This window comes from Oncorhynchus tshawytscha, linkage group LG21 (assembly GCF_018296145.1).
Source record: "Oncorhynchus tshawytscha isolate Ot180627B linkage group LG21, Otsh_v2.0, whole genome shotgun sequence".
NCBI classification, from domain to species: Eukaryota; Metazoa; Chordata; class Actinopteri; order Salmoniformes; family Salmonidae; genus Oncorhynchus; species Oncorhynchus tshawytscha.
The window spans coordinates 36,195,703-36,212,709 of NC_056449.1; the positions used below are offsets into that span (position 1 = coordinate 36,195,703).

The 17,007-nt window shown below is 41.1% G+C and overlaps 2 protein-coding genes across 3 annotated transcripts in view; both read right to left on the reverse strand.

Moving 5' to 3' along the window:
• The window catches only part of LOC121840389 (sideroflexin-1-like), a 55,286-nt gene extending 51,373 nt beyond the window's left edge, over window positions 1–3,913 (reverse strand). The window contains exon 1 of the mRNA XM_042303427.1: window positions 3,780–3,913. The gene's annotated coding sequence lies outside the window, so the exon portion shown is untranslated. The remainder of the gene's footprint in view (window positions 1–3,779) is intronic.
• Window positions 3,914–10,172: 6,259 nt separating this feature from the next.
• LOC112221252 (serine/threonine-protein phosphatase 2A catalytic subunit alpha isoform) lies at window positions 10,173–16,453 on the reverse strand. 2 transcript variants are annotated; one of them, XM_042303425.1, is made up of 7 exons: window positions 16,023–16,451; window positions 15,277–15,486; window positions 14,338–14,511; window positions 13,315–13,404; window positions 12,694–12,855; window positions 11,042–11,160; window positions 10,173–10,825 (listed from the first exon to the last, which is right to left on the reverse strand). In XM_042303425.1, exons 1-7 carry the CDS (start codon window positions 16,122–16,124, stop codon window positions 10,753–10,755), a joined length of 930 nt encoding a protein of 309 aa, XP_042159359.1. In that variant the 5' UTR covers window positions 16,125–16,451; the 3' UTR covers window positions 10,173–10,752. The 2 variants fall into 2 exon arrangements, with proteins under 2 accessions (XP_042159359.1, XP_042159360.1); XM_042303426.1 differs by lacking the exons at window positions 10,173–10,825; window positions 11,042–11,160 and adding exons at window positions 11,556–12,114; window positions 12,471–12,556 and having other exon boundaries at window positions 16,023–16,453.
• Between the last annotated feature and the right edge of the window lie 554 nt (window positions 16,454–17,007).

The following is a 17,007-nucleotide window of genomic DNA, read 5'->3' on the forward strand; positions in this document are numbered from 1 at the left end:
CTCCCATAGCCTAGGCAACACCTTGTCTAGCAGTAAGCCCATAGGCCTACGTTTAGTGTGAAAGAACAGAGAAAGGTTCTGGAGAAAATCCCTTTCATTTGAGAACTTCTGCACTAAGCCAAACTACTGCATGTTTATTTTCCTATCAAATGGATTTTATGTTTGTTTTTTTAATCACAGAGGGGAAAAATAATCAGGACATTCCCGAGATACAATGTAACCCAGTCTGAACTAGATTCTATTAACCCGTTGTTACAATGTAACCCAGTCTGAACCCGTTGTTACAATGTAACCCAGTCTGAACCCATTGTTACAATGTAACCCAGTCTGAAATGGATTCTATTAACCCATTGTTACAATGTAACCCAGTCTGAACCCGTTGTTACAATGTAACCCAGTCTGAACTGGATTCTATTAACCCGTTGTTACAATGTAACCCAGTCTGAACTGGATTCTATTAACCCGTTGTTACAATGTAACCCAGTCTGAACTGGATTCTATTAACCCATTGTTACAATGTAACCCAGTCTGAACTGGATTCTATTAACCCATTGTTACAATGTAACCCAGTCTGAACTGGATTCTATTAACCCGTTGTTACAATGTAACCCAGTCTGAACTGGATTCTATTAACCCGTTGTTACAATGTAACCCAGTCTGAACTGGATTCTATTAACCCGTTGTTACAATGTAACCCAGTCTGAAATGGATTCAATGAACCCAGTCTGGATTCTATTAACCCGTTGTTACAATGTAACCCAGTCTGAAATGGATTCTATTAACCCGTTGTTACAATGTAACCCAGTCTGAAATGGATTCTATTAACCCGTTGTTACAATGTAACCCAGTCTGAACCCGTTGTTACAATGTAACCCAGTCTGAACTGGATTCTATTAACCCGTTGTTACAATGTAACCCAGTCTGAAATGGATTCTATTAACCCATTGTTACAATGTAACCCAGTCTGAACTGGATTCTATTAACCCGTTGTTACAATGTAACCCAGTCTGAAATGGATTCTATTAACCCATTGTTACAATGTAACCCAGTCTGAACTGGATTCTATTAACCCATTGTTACAATGTAACCCAGTCTGAACCCGTTGTTACAATGTAACCCAGTCTTGATTCTATTAACCCATTGTTACAATGTAACAGTCCAGATTCTATTAACCCATTGTTCAATGAACTGGATTCTATTAACCCATTGTTACAATTAGTCTGAATAGATTCTATTAACCCATTGTTACAATGTAACCCAGTCTGAACTAGATTCTATTAAATTGTTACAATGTAACCCAGTCTGAACTGGATTCTATTAACCCGTTGTTACAATGTAACCCAGTCTGAAATGGATTCTATTAACCCATTGTTACAATGTAACCCAGTCTGAACTGGATTCTATTAACCCGTTGTTACAATGTAACCCAGTCTGAAATGGATTCTATTAACCCGTTGTTACAATGTAACCCAGTCTGAAATGGATTCTATTAACCCGTTGTTACAATGTAACCCAGTCTGAACCCGTTGTTACAATGTAACCCAGTCTGAACTGGATTCTATTAACCCGTTGTTACAATGTAACCCAGTCTGAAATGGATTCTATTAACCCATTGTTACAATGTAACCCAGTCTGAAATGGATTCTATTAACCCGTTGTTACAATGTAACCCAGTCTGAAATGGATTCTATTAACCCATTGTTACAATGTAACCCAGTCTGAACTGGATTCTATTAACCCATTGTTACTATTAACCCGTTGTTACAATGTAACCCAGTCTGAAATGGATTCTATTAACCCATTGTTACAATGTAACCCAGTCTGAACCCGTTGTTACAATGTAACCCAGTCTGAACTGGATTCTATTAACCCGTTGTTACAATGTAACCCAGTCTGAAATGGATTCTATTAACCCATTGTTACAATGTAACCCAGTCTGAACTAGATTCTATTAACCCATTGTTACAATGTAACCCCGTCTGAACTGGATTCTATTAATAATGTAACCCAGTCTGAACCCGTTGTTACAATGTAACCCAGTCTGAACCCGTTGTTACAATGTAACCCAGTCTGAAATGGATTCTATTAACCCGTTGTTACAATGTAACCCAGTCTGAAATGGATTCTATTAACCCGTTGTTACAATGTAACCCAGTCTGAAATGGATTCTATTAACCCGTTGTTACAATGTAACCCCGTCTGAAATGGATTCTATTAACCCTTTGTTACAATGTAACCCCGTCTGAACCCATTGTTACAATGTAACCCAGTCTGAACCCGTTGTTACAATGTAACCCAGTCTGAAATGGATTCTATTAACCCGTTGTTACAATGTAACCCCGTCTGAAATGGATTCTATTAACCCGTTGTTACAATGTAACCCCGTCTGAACCCGTTGTTACAATGTAACCCAGTCTGAACCCGTTGTTACAATGTATCCAGTGTTGTATCCATCCAGTTCCACTTTGCTGCAGATGTAAAAGGGGACATTTTGAAACGCATTTCTCTGTCTGTAACCCGTTATGTGAGAAACTGCAAAGGTATTTGTGTAGCTCGTGCACGGGTCTACTACTGGTTGATGAAATTGCACCAGATGGCTTCAGGAGTAACGATAAAACACAGGTATTCCATAGACTCTGGCTGGCGGCTGTAGAATGTCTATGAGAGGCGCTACTGTATCTTTAAATTGAATTAAGGTTCACGGGGTTCTCACGAGATAGCTCAATTCAATGGATACAGGCCATAATAACTCAATGCATAAGCACGACTGATGGGTGCCTCCTTATGGTGGTCTCACACACACACACACACACACACACACACACACACACACACACACACACACAACAATCAGTCTGTAGCAAATATGTCTTATTGGTTACTCACAAACAACAAACAGTTGTTATAAATCTGTCTTCTTCTGACAAAATGTCAATCAGTCAGACAGCCGGTGAGTCAAATCCAATACAACAATAGGCTGAAGCCCTAATACAAAGGCAGCATTGATTTGATGATATTTGTTATCTCATTCTAAAATTGAACTTTGACAATGGGCGGTTTGTCTTACGCCTGCTACGTTAGGTTTGGTGGCATTTGGGCTAAAAACCTCTGTTCCAGCCCCACGTTTAACCAATCACTGGCCTCAATGGCTACATATTAAGCTATACAGGCTACATTGTAACGCATTTCTTAAGCTACAATGGGAGTTCGCATAGCATAGCCTAATCACACAACTGCATAACATTGTGCAAAAACCAGCCAGCTCTGGTTTGAGTGAGGGTCAGTGAAAATATAGCCAACAATATTCATCATAATTTCGTCAAATGAACCGACCGTGCAAATGGATCCGGACGCACAATCCTACTATTGGCTTGATCAGATAAATGGATCCACGCGATGCAGACCAGCTTGATCTGGAGCAAATCGCTGCATGTATATCGTTCGATCTGGATAAATCAAATCAAATTTTATTTGTCACATGCGCCGAATACAACAGGTGTAGGTAGACCTTACAGTAAAATGCTTACTTACAAGCCCCTAACCAACAATGCAGTTTTAAAAAATGATACCAAGTCAACGTCCAACATGTTGCAAACATGTAAACGCCCAAATAAATGTAATTATGTCCGCTAATAGCCTAGTATCCCAAGCATCTGTTTCAGGCCAGCTGTGCGTCCCTGTTTCAACTAAAGCCCTAATTAACTGCCAGCCACAACCCCTCCCTCAAATAAAAGTGGTATCAAATCCATCATGTGTTATAAAGGTATCCAGACACTTACTGCACTTAAGCTCCGATCCTTGTCTGGCACGGTCACAGCAGTCCGCGGCCAGAGATGTCCCTGAATAGCTAGCTCAACGAAGCTAATTGGACATGTATGCAGCGGAAACTCAGCACCAACAGGCGCAGCAGTAGGGCCGTAGTTCCTTTCACAATAAATGCCCAACATGAAATCAATGCAAATAAACAGGACAAAATATCAATATCTCAATTTTTACAGGAGTCCAAATCATATAAATGTAAAATATTCTTGCTCCATACCCAAAAATGTTAATGGCCAGGTTTATCATAATTTAAAAGTCAATGATAGTTCATTGTTTTTTTCTCAGACAAGGACTTTTATTTGCAAATATTTTTAGGGTAGTCGCTAGTGTTTGGTTATGTGTGCTAACTTCACCTTACTATGTTTGCGGAACAGATAGATAATTGATGACAATAGCATGTACTTAACCAGGCAAGTCAGTTAAAAACACATTCTTATTTACAATGACGGCCTACCCCGGACGACGCTGGGCCAATTGTGCGCAGCCCTATGGGACTCCGAATCAAGGACGGTTGTGATACAGCCTGGAATCGAACCTGGGACTGTAGTGACCACTCTTGCACTGAGATGCAGTGCCTTAGACCGCTCCAATCGGGAACCCCAATACAACTTTGAAAGATATCAGCTTTTTTCCCTTTGTATTGTCTAGTTCTGGGCCTATCTCCATAAGCTTTCGTTAAAGAATATCAGGAAGCAGAATCACTGCATTATGCGCATCATCAGTAGACTCCCTATATTTGAAGCAATATAAACGTCCACTGATTATTCAAGACTGGGGCTTGTTCCTTTGTAGAAGAGGAAACATTACAAAGCCAACAAAAAGCGTTTACACAAGCAGCCCAATTCTGATATTTTTCCACAAAATGGTCATTTTACCAAGCACGTCAGATCTTTTCACATCAGGTCTTTTCAAGAGCTGATCTGATTTAGTCAACATGCCAATTAGTTTAAAAAAAGATCAGAATTGGGCTGGCTGTCTAAACGCCGCCTTATATGGCCCTTAACGGTCTGATATGGTTTGATGGAGTGCATGGCAGCGTATATAGCTTGGCTTGTAATTTATATTGCCATGTATGTTGCTTTCACTTTTGCCCCAGATAATGGGGGAGGGGTAAATATTCAACATCAAGGGCAGCGGAAGGAAAGCTGGTTTTCCAATAGTCCGCTCTTTTAACACAAACCTAATGGATTGAACTGTTGTACATCATTTGTAGGCTGCTGTACACTGGGCCTTTGATTTGACAAAATACACATTAAATGGAACCATGGAGAAACATTAACTAACATATTTTCAATCATATGTAAAATTCACTCTAATAAACCTATCCAAATTTTAATTTATCCACGCAATCTTTGCAGCCATTCATATCATAGGCCTATCTAACTAGAGGCTGGACTAGTGAACGTGATAGTTAAACCAGGCAAGGAGGTAACTAGCCCCCTTAAGAACAATGTCTATTTGCCGACACAAAAAAGGAACATTTGGAAAGAGAATTGGTCGTGGATAAAGGTCACGCTTAGGCGAATAAACTATAAAAGGAAATCTTTTTGTTGTTGTTATTTAATGAAATATTGTTTTTAGAAAAGGTGCGTTTTTTTTAAGTACCAGGGTAATCCCAGCAGTCTTTAAAAATGACACGCAGGAGCAAAAGACGATCAATAGTTGTTTTTAATAATAAACCAAAAATATTACTTAGAATATAATAGTGAAATGGATTATAAATAAGAACATCAAATAACAATAACTTAACTAATTAATTCAGCGTAACATTGATGTGGCCACTTTCTTATGCTCTGCTATTGCACGATTCTAATTTGCACATAGGTCACAAATGAAGCGATCCCCAGTAAAATTGGAGCACAATTCACGAGGCCACCTCCTGCACTGCTCACACCTAATCCAGTCCCCATCTGTGACTGAAAACAAGGGGAGAGATACCAATTGAAAAGTGTTTATTTTTTACGTAGCCAGCTATCTAGCTATATGACATAAAATGCTGTGTAAAATAGCTAAAATGCTATTAAAGTAACATTAACTATAAAGTTATCAGTCACTGGTGGATACATTTTACAACTGCAATTAAGTTACGTTATCTTTGTGATGTATTTCACCTCAGACGATCGATCTGGTAGTAAGGTTGCTACCTAGTACCCATAGCAGCTTATGCTAACTAGATCGCTGGCTAGCATTTACTGCTAGTGAAGTTGCTAGCTAGCAAGTTAGCATAAACTAGTGCTAACTAGGGTAGTCATTGTCTAAATGACAGGTAAAAACACATTCATAAACATAAACCTAAAAATAAACCAAGTGTGTGTGTTGGGGGGGGGTGCCCAACACACTCACCCAACATATTACTAGTTTACAAAAAAATTATAGACATTGTTCTCTCTAAACAAGAGTATTATTTAGCTTAAGGCTTTCCTACTTGTATATTTTAAAAAACAAGTATAGATCTCACTTCATTGGAATATATCTACAACTTGATCAATTTACCACAAAATAGTTTTGTTGAAATATCTCCAAAGGTTGTGATGTCATTGAGGACATTTTTGTTGAGCAAGAGCAGTGGCAGCAAGGGAAGTGGTGGGGAAATAATTTGGTGACATCTTGTGGAATTACAGGGGGGTGGGGGGGGGCAGTTACCCCTTAGTACCCTACAGTGCAAACAATAAAGCAAGGTATGAATATAGGGACATTTACTGCCATCTAGTGGTCTGTTTTGGGAGCACAGGTGACTCATTCTCACTCAGAAGTAGGACAAAGCGTCAGCTGGTTGGTTAGTCATTGCTAATAGAGGTGACATTGGACTCTAGCGCAGGGTTTCACAAAGTCGATCCTGGGGGGCTTGTACTCGATGAATTAAGGTCTCTAATTAGTAAAGAACTCCCCTCACCTGGTAGGTCTAGGTAAGGAACTCCCCTCACCTGGTTGTCTAGGTCTTAGTAAGGAACTCCCCTCACCTGGTTGTCTGGGTCTTAGTAAATAACTCCCCTCACCTGGTTGTCTGGGTCTTAGTAAATAACTCCCCTCACCTGGTTGTCTGGGTCTTAGTAAAGATCTCCCCTCACCTTGTTGTCTAGGTCTTAGTAAGGAACACCCCTCACCTGGTAGGTCTTAGTAAAGAATTCCCCTCACCTGGTTGTCTGGGTCTTAGTAAGGAACTCCCCTCACCTGGTTGTCTAGGTCTTAGTAAGGAACTCCCCTCACCTGGTTGTCTAGGTCTTAGTAAGGAACTCCCCTCACCTGGTTGTCTAGGTCTTAGTAAGGAACTCCCCTCACCTGGTTGTCTGGGTCTTAGTAAGGAACTCCCCTTACCTGGTTGTCTGGGTCTTAGTAAGGAACTCCTCTCACCTGGTTGTCTGGGTCTTAGTAAGGAACTCCCCTTACCTGGTTGTCTGGGTCTTAGTAAGGAACTCCCCTTACCTGGTTGTCTAGGTCTTAGTAAGGAACTCCCCTCACCTGGTTGTCTGGGTCTTAGTAAGGAACTCCCCTCACCTGGTTGTCTAGGTCTTAGTAAGGAACTTCCCTCACCTGGTTGTCTAGGTCTTAGTAAGGAACTCCCCTTACCTGGTTGTCTGGGTCTTAGTAAGGAACTCCCCTTACCTGGTTGTCTAGGTCTTAGTAAGGAACTCCCCTCACCTGGTTGTCTAGGTCTTAGTAAGGAACTTCCCTGGTTCCTTACCTAGTTGTCTGGGTCTTAATTGAAAGGAAAAAAACAAAATATCACAGACAATGAGTTTGACACCCCTGCTCTAGTGTCTAGGCATATGTCTGTCCTGGGAACTCGGAAATCTCCGTTTTCTAACTTAAGTTCTTTCAAGACAACTGGGAACTCAGGAAAAAAAACAAGCTCCATCTGTCAAAAATCCTTTTGAATATGAATCCAACTCGAAATTCCAAGTCGGAAACTCAGGCATCTTTCTATCACTAACGTAATCATTTGACCTTGTCAACCCCCCCCAAGCATTTCACTACACTCACATTAACACCCGCTAACCATGTGTACGTGACAAATAAAATTTGATCAAGGGGCAACGTCATTCTGAAAGTCAAAGGTCACACTTGCCTCTGTGCCACGCAGAGCGCCTAAGAACCATACAGGACAAAGCAACAAAGGAACAACTTCAATCTTTATTATATAGCGGAGGCTGCAAAACAGAAAGGTATCTATAACAAGTGATGTCATTTTGTACAGGTGTTCCTCTGAAATAGGTTTTACTCAACTAATGGACAGGTGAGTGACAGAAAAGATATTTGCTGGGGGTGAAATATACACTGCATTCCGAAAGTATTCAGACCCCTTAACTTTTCCCACATTTTGTTACGTTACAGCCTTATTTTAAAATTGATTTCCTCCAGACGGGACGCTTGGCATTCAGGCCAAAGAGTTCAATCTTGGTTTCATCAGACCAGCGAATCTTGATTCTCATGGTCTAAGGAGACCTTTCGGTGCATTTGGAAAATTCATGTGCCATTTATTGAGAAATCGCTTCCAGCCGGCCACACTACCATAAATGCCTGATTGGTGGACTGCTGCAGAGATGGTGGTCCTTCTGGAAGGCTCTCCCATCTCCACAGAGGAACTCTAGAGCTCTGTCAGAGTGAGCATCGGGTTCTTGGTCACCTCCCTGATCAAGGCCCTTCTCCCCCGATTGCTCATTTTGCTATTGCCGGCCAGCTCTAGGAAGAGTCTCTTGGTGGTTCCAAACTTCTTCCATTTAAGAATGATGGAGGCCACAGTGTTCTTGGGAACCTTCAATGCAACAGAAATTGTTGGTACCCTTCCCCAGCTCTGTGCCTCGACACAATCTGGGGCGGCAGGGTAGCCTAGTGGTTAGATCATTGGACTAGTAACCAAAAGGTTGCAAATTCATATCCTCAAGCTGACAAGGTACAAATGTCGTTCTGCCCCTGAACAGGCAGTTAACCCACTGCTCCTAGGCAGTCATTGAAAATAAGAATTTGTTCTTAACTGACTTGCCTAGTTAAATAAAGGTAAAATAAAAATCCTATCTTGGAGCTTTAGGACAATTCTAGACCTCATGGCTTGGTTTTTGCTCTGACGTCAACTGTGGGACCTTACATAGACAGTTGTGTGCCTTTCCGAATCATGTCCAATCAATTGAATTTACCACAGGTTGACTCCAAGTTTTAGAAACATCTCAAGGATGTTCAATGAAAACAGGATGCACCTGAGCTTAACTTCAAGCCTCATAGCAAAGGGTTTGACTACTTACGTAAGGTATTTCTTTTTTTTTTTTTTTACATTTGCAAACATTTCTAAAAACATTTTTTCACTTTGTCATTATGGGGTATTGTGATGTCATTATGGGGTATTGTGATGTCATTATGGGGTATTGTGATGTCATTATGGGGTATTGTGATGTCATTGGGGTATTGTGATGTCATTATGAATAAGGTATTGTGATGTCATTATGCGGTATTGTGTGTAGATTGATAAAACAGAGGAAGACATTTTAGAAATAAGTCATAAAACAGAATGCTGTAGTTTGTCATGTAAAACAAAAGTTTGTGTGGTAAAACAGAAAAGTCATAGTTTGTCAGTGTCTAAAACAGAATAGTTTGTCAGTGTCACGGTAAAACAGAATGCTGTAGTTTGTCATAAAACAGAATGCTGTAGTTTGTCAGTGTCACGGTAAAACAGAATGCTGTAGTTTGTCAGTGTCACGGTAAAACAGAATGCTGTAGTTTGTCAGTGTCACGGTAAAACAGAATGCTGTAGTTTGTCAGTGTCAGTTTGTCAGTGTAAAACAGAATGCTGTAGTTTGTCAGTGTCACTGTAGTTTGGTAAAACAGAATGCTGTAGTTTGTCAGTGTCACGGTAAAACAGAATGCTGTAGTTTGTCAGTGTCACGGTAAAACAGAATGCTGTAGTTTGTCAGTGTCATGGTAAAACAGAATGCTGTAGTTTGTCAGTGTCATGGTAAAACAGAATGCTGTAGTTTGTCAGTGTCACGGTAAAACAGAATGAATGCTGTAGTTTGTCAGTGTCACGGTAAAACAGAATGCTGTAGTTTGTCAGTGTCATGGTAAAACAGAATGCTGTAGTTTGTCAGTGTCACGGTAAAACAGAATGCTGTAGTTTGTCAGTGTCACGGTAAAACAGAATGCTGTAGTTTGTCAGTGTCACGGTAAAACAGAATGCTGTAGTTTGTCAGTGTCACGGTAAAACAGAATGCTGTAGTTTGTCAGTGTCACGGTAAAACAGAATGCTGTAGTTTGTCAGTGTCATGGTAAAACAGAATGCTGTAGTTTGTCAGTGTCATGGTAAAACATTAAATACAAAAGTGCAAAGAGAAAGAAGAATTCAATTCCATCCAGCGCCCAACCAAGTCTGAAAACAATTATTTAAAATTCACACACAAAAAAAAGCCATTGAATTTCTGTTAGAAAAATGTTCACAACATAACATGTTTGTTTACTGCAACCTTCCAGTTTGAGGCCATGCTGAGTTAGGTTTACCAAAACTTTTCTATACTAGAATTATGTTCCTACCACAAGGGTTACATTTAAGCCTTAATCTCAGCAGATTAATTCATTCAAAGCAGATCTTTTTCCTGACAAAACCAGCAGGTACTATGAGACTGTCTGCTTCCAAAATGGCACCCTATTACTATATAGTACACTGTAATCTTTACAATGAAGAATCATTTTCAGAGATAAATATAACATCATGCACAGAGAGAGAAGGAACTGGTTCCATGGACTGTGGTGGGTGTCGGTTGTGTGGTCTTCTTTAAAGATGAATGTGACATTTTTTTACATTTTGCATTTTGTGAAATTGTGGCACACATTTTGGTCCATGGATTGATGGATGCTTACTTTGTCACAACTCTATACCGATGCTCCCTCCTCCCACTTCTTCACGAAGAAGAATCTAGAGCAATACTTCAGAGGCATTGGGATCTTTTACAGGAAGTAGTCAGGAGTGCGGCGGGTCACATGGGGTTCACCTCTGCGAGGGGCGGGGTCGAACTGAAGGCTGGAATAGAAACACAGACAGTCACACATCTGATACGAGGCCTTGGAGCGACGTTCCATCTAATAGAGGGTTGGCTTCATTTCATCAATCAAGATAAGAAAATGAAGCTTGCTAACTCATTTATCTACTCGTAACAATTTCCAATGTACGGAGTTTAACAATAAAGCTAAAGTAAAGAATTGTCAACAGGAATTTTATTCTGAAGTGAATACTTACAAGGAGTACTTGAGTGTGTCATCCAGCTCCATGATGGCGGCCTGGTTTCCACAGCGATAGCAGTAATTGGGTGCACTGAAGATAGTCACTACGTTACGGTCATGGCACCAGTTATAACCCTGTCAAAAACAAACACTCAGGAAACCAGAGGTACATCATGGCACCAGTTATAACCCTGTCAAAAACAAACACTCAGGAAACCAGAGGTACATCATGGCACCAGTTATAACCCTGTCAAAAACAAACACTCAGGAAACCAGAGGTACATCATGACACCAGTTATAACCCTGTCAAAAACAAACACTCAGGAAACCAGAGGTACATCATGGCACCAGTTATAACCCTGTCAAAAACAAACACTCAGGAAACCAGAGGTACATCATAACACCAGTTATAACCCTGTCAAAAACAAACACTCAGGAAACCAGAGGTGCACCAGTTATAACCCTGTCAAAAACAAACACTGAAACCACATCAGTTATAACCCTGTCAAAAACAAAACAAACACATCAGGAAACCAGAGGTACATCATGGCACCAGTTATAACCCTGTCAAAACAAACACTCAGGAAACCAGAGGTACATCATGGCACCAGTTATAACCCTGTCAAAAACAAACACTCAGGAAACCAGGTACATCATGGCACCAGTTATAACCCTGTCAAAAACAAACACTCAGGAAACCAGAGGTACATCATGGCACCAGTTATAACCCTGTCAAAAACAAACACTCAGGAAACCAGAGGTACATCATGACACCAGTTATAACCCTGTCAAAAACAAACACTCAGGAAACCAGAGGTACATCATGGCACCAGTTATAACCCTGTCAAAAACAAACACTCAGGAAACCAGAGGTACATCATGGCACCAGTTATAACCCTGTCAAAAACAAACACTCAGGAAACCAGAGGTACATCATGGCACCAGTTATAACCCTGTCAAAAACAAACACTCAGGAAACCAGGTACATCATGACACCAGTTATAACCCTGTCAAAAACAAACACTCAGGAAACCAGAGGTACATCATTGCACCAGTTATAACCCTGTCAAAAACAAACACTCAGGAAACCAGGTACATCATTGCACCAGTTATAACCCTGTCAAAAACAAACAAAAACAAACACTGACACCAGTTATAAGGAAACCAGAGGTACATCATGACACCAGTTATAACCCTGTCAAAACAAACACTCAGGAAACCAGAGGTACATCATGGCACCAGTTATAACCCTGTCAAAAACAAACACTCAGGAAACCAGAGGTACATCATGGCACCAGTTATAACCCTGTCAAAAACAAACACTCAGTCAAAAACCAGAGGTACATCATGACACCAGTTATAACCCTGTCAAAACAAACACTCAGGAAACCAGAGGTACATCATGGCACCAGTTATAACCCTGTCAAAACAAACACTCAGGAAACCAGAGGTACATCATGGCACCAGTTATAACCCTGTCAAAAACAAACACTCAGTAAACCAGAGGTACATCATGGCACCAGTTATAACCCTGTCAAAACAAACACTCAGGAAACCAGAGGTACATCTAGGAACAAGACAATCTAAAAACAGGAATTCATGCAAATACAAAAGAATGTCTGCATTTTGGTATAGAAATACTTACATTTTCAGAACTTAAAAACATACCTCCATGACCAGCTGGTGAGCTCTGGAGACCAGGGTGAGTCCGTTAGCATGGTTGAAAGTCTCTGAGATGTCCTGTCCAAAGGTGTAGCCGGCACCGCGGGGAGAGATGCCCCAGCCGCCACGGTCATCAGGGTCTGACCACAGCAGGTCACACATCGGACCCTGGGGGAGGGAGTGGGTGGCCATGTTAGTAAGGTCAACAATACAGCGAACACCACATGATGTGAATAAGGTGGCCATATTGGTGAGGTCAGGCTGCAACACAGAGTCACCACATGATTTTATCTAAGGTGTTTGCTGAGCGCATATTACAACTGTAAGATGAGTAGTGACTGGTTGGCCAGAAGTCCATGGAACAGATTAAACTGCTATACAATGTCAGGGCTTACAGACTCCAGTGGTTCAATATCCACACTATGAAGATGCTGAACAACTGGAAACGCATCACTCTACATGAACTGAACAAAGCAGGGATCTCCTGGCTAGAGGCAAAAGCTGTCACACAGAAGTGTATAAGTCAAGTAAGTCAATAATATGAAACAACATATTGGACATGTATTCTAACTAGCATGGTAATATGAAGATTGGACGTCGTTTCTAGGAACGTGGAAGTGAGCTGACCTCATGAGGAACTTCCTGTAAGCGATCCAGCGCTCTGATGTGTTCCAGTGTGTCTATAGAGGGGGACAGTCCACCGTGGAGACAGAAGATCTGCAGAGGAACAACAAGTCAGGACATTTCCATCTAAAAATGTGTTCGAACGAATCAAATCATTAAGGCTTAAAATACCATCTAACACCATGTTGGGTTGTAGATGTTTTTATTTTTTTTACATCTGTGTTGTACAGCACATTGCTGCTGAATTGCATGGTTATGTAATAACAGTAGTGATCAAGGAAGAGGCCTCTTTCCAACCACGGAGCATGAATTGAGGAGCAAACTGAAGGAGAGGAGATTCAATAACACAGACGACAATAGAATTCAATAAAAATAACAAAAATTAAATTGCTAAAAGTAGAACCAATGCGTTACGGCTATTAGCCTTCATCGTGGTTTTTGACTAAGGTCAAAATCCGAAAAATAGTTGGTTCTATTTGTAAAAAAGAAAAGAAAAGCTTTTTATTGAATTCCATTGTTGCTGAATCTCCTCTCCTTCAGAACAGTGATCCTAATAGTCCATGAGTTTTATATAGCGCTCTTCAAGGACCCAATCAAAAGACACTTATGTAATGCTTCTACTAATAAATAAATATGTAATACATTAAAATATGTCACTTTTGGGGGGGGGGGCAACGCGACCAAATTCACATAGAAGTGTGAGTTATAGAGCTGTCTTTCTCATTGAAACAGAGCCTAAGAAGTGGTAGATCTGTTCTGTGTGCACTATTTCTATGCTTCCCGGGCTTAAGTTTCATCTGTGTGCCTTTTACTGTCGGTTTTGATTTGCTTCAAACAGCTAAAAAAAAACTATTTTAGTTATGGAAAATATATTTCACAGTAGTTTAGATGGTACGATGATTCTCTACACAATGACTGCTGGTATTGTTACATAAACTGAAATTAAGCAAACTGTTAGAATTGTTTGCAACCATGAAATGGTAGAGTGATTTCTGCATAATGCACCTGTAACAACTAATATCTCACCTGGTTATCTACCAGTGCAGTGAGGGGCAGATAGTCAAATAAGTCTGTGAAGTACTTCCAGACGTTGGCGTTTCCGTATTTCCTTAAACACTCGTCGTAGAAGCCGTACACCTGGGTGATCTGTCTGCTCTCGTGGTTCCCTCGAAGGATTGTGATTCGCTCACGGTACCTCACCTGAAAACCGAATGATTAATATCTCTGGATAGGACAAAATGCGCATAACAAGACATTACATTCACAGTGACTGCACCTTCTGTTCTCGCGTCAACCAGACATGGTTTAAGGTTGATGACGACATTTACAGTAGCAGCCAGTGAATCTTATCCTGTGTTATATCAGTAGGCTGTCCTCCCTGTAGACCTACTGGCCTCCACTACCAGTTTGAGTTTTAACCTGGTTGCGGTTTTTCCCTGTGCAAAATACACCAACTAAGCAATATCAGAAAGGAATCAGCCGAAGCTATTATAGAATACACTCTAAAACAGGAATGGGCAACTGGCAGGCCACGGGCATTTTGTAGGGCCCGTGTATCAATAGGAACTCAGTCAGGGTCTCAATTTACTGTTGAGAATTAGAATTGATAAGCTTCAATAAATATTGTGGTCGTGCATCAGCAGTTTCTCTCGTTATGTGTCACTAACAGTCACTCAATTAGTCCATGCAAGCTAAAAATATTTAGATTGGTAAGTTAGCCTAGTCAGCGATCTAAACTTGTATTAATCATGGCCGGACACAGACCAGGGGCCCCAATATATTTTGCAAACATTTCTGTCCACCCTATGGCAAAATTGCATGAAATTACTTAATTAGATGAACTCCTTTTGAGTTGTCAGGCAATTCCACTGCAGCCCCTCATGATGCATTTAGATTTATATGGGGGGGCCGCCCACCCCCATTAAAGTTGCCCTTTCCTGCTCTAAAACATTTGTCTATGTTTACCTTGAGAGATACTAGGAGGCTGACTGTCTCTACAGAATAGTAGCCCCTGTCCACATAGTCTCCCATGAAGAGGTAGTTGGTGTCCGGAGACTTCCCTCCGATTTTAAACAGCTCCACCAAGTCATGGAACTGTCCGTGGACATCTCCGCACACGGTGACCGGACATCTCACCTCCTGCACATTAGACTCCTTCGTCAGAATCTCTTTGGCCTGGGAAAGAAATGAGACACAAGAGTTTGGGGTTAGGAATTTAAACAAGAGGGTGGAGGAAGTAGGGGATACAAAGGGGAAGAGAGGGAGTTATGTTATTTCTTGTTTGAGTACTTTATTTATAAAAATGCATGCATATTTTTAAGCTCTAACTATATATACGGTAGTTGATACCCAAGGGGCACAATTGGAAATTCAACTGCAACAAGCCAGAACGGAGCGTAAGAACAAACTGAAATTTCCAAACACATTCATATAAAGAATACAACATCAACGCATGTCAGCCAACCCCACAGTGGATGCAATGGCTATAGACTCCGCCGCCATTTTCAGAATAATGTAGCTAGTAACTAACTAACTAGTAACGAACTAGTAACTAACTAACTAGCAGTAACAAACCATAGCCGGTGGGGAAATTAACCGTGCTCGGACCAAATAACAATGTAAGAGAGTTGCTTAACACAGCAAATCATAGCTGAGCTAATTTGCCGGCTAAGGGCTTGTAAGATCATACGAATTAAACGGGTTAAAATTACCTTCTCGCAAAGGGCTTTGACTTGATTTTCCGAGAGCTGTTTGCATTCGCCGAGTTGCTCAATCCACCCATCCAATTCCTTAGTGAATGACTTGTCGTCCATGTCTGGTTATATTTCAGCGAGCAAACTCCCTAGTTAGGTTACCTATTGAAAACTAGTTTAGTTAATGCGTTCTCGTCATTCGCACTCTTTTTGCTTTCGTCGAAAATGAATGTACGAGCTTGCTAGGTCACCGACACCTGCTTTAAATTGGTTCAACCCCCCCTTACTAGCTAGCTACTCGTTAAAAAATAAGCGCTGCATGCGCCTCGATATCCTGTTTATCTGAAATAGCTAAAGAAATGCGTGGTACAGCCGCAGTTGCAGAAAACTGGCTCTGTATGAAATTCCGAGGACCCAACCCTGCTTCTTCACCGAGCAACAATCAATGAGAGAGTTTTATTACACTGGCCCGGGATGAACGACATCAGGCGAAAGCGGGGAGGGAGGAGCGCAATACTCAAATCAAACATTACTCTGCGTCTCTCTGTCAGGTTTGTCAACAAGGCAGCATGGTGCATCGCCCAGTAACATCTCTTTTCCATAAAATAAATGTTTGAATTTTCAAACTAGGATTGGGAAGGTAGATAAATCGTTTTTCTTAATCACTTTTGCATGTGGAAACACAGAATCCAACTCATCCCTCCACCACGTGTTTAATTACGTCACTTTTGTTTTGAGCCGACAAAACGCCGACGGCCAGAGCTGGGCACCTGGCTCACGCTCGGGAGCCAGCCCGGTTCCTAAACAAATGCAATCACTTTTCACCCGATTCAAATTTCTCACGCCGGGGTAACCCGAGTCAGATAAACGAAACCCCCCTCGTATATATTGTTGCGTTTACGTCATTGGCCGACGTACCTCACCCGTCCCCTTCATCTGGGCTTTGCTCCCACCGTGTGGTTGCGAATGGGAACTTCAATGTGCTCTCGTTATTAAAATAATT

Bases quoted from the DNA above. Each gene is read 5' to 3' on its own strand.
- LOC112221252 (XM_042303425.1), bottom strand. From the start codon at position 16,124: ATGGACGACAAGTCATTCACTAAGGAATTGGATGGGTGGATTGAGCAA. The intron at 14,512-15,276 runs GTAAACATAGAC...TTCGGTTTTCAG, and splicing joins GCCTCCTAGTATCTCTCAAG to GTGAGGTACCGTGAGCGAAT. The intron at 10,826-11,041 runs GTAAGTATTCAC...TTTCTATTCCAG, and splicing joins GACACACTCAAGTACTCCTT to CCTTCAGTTCGACCCCGCCC.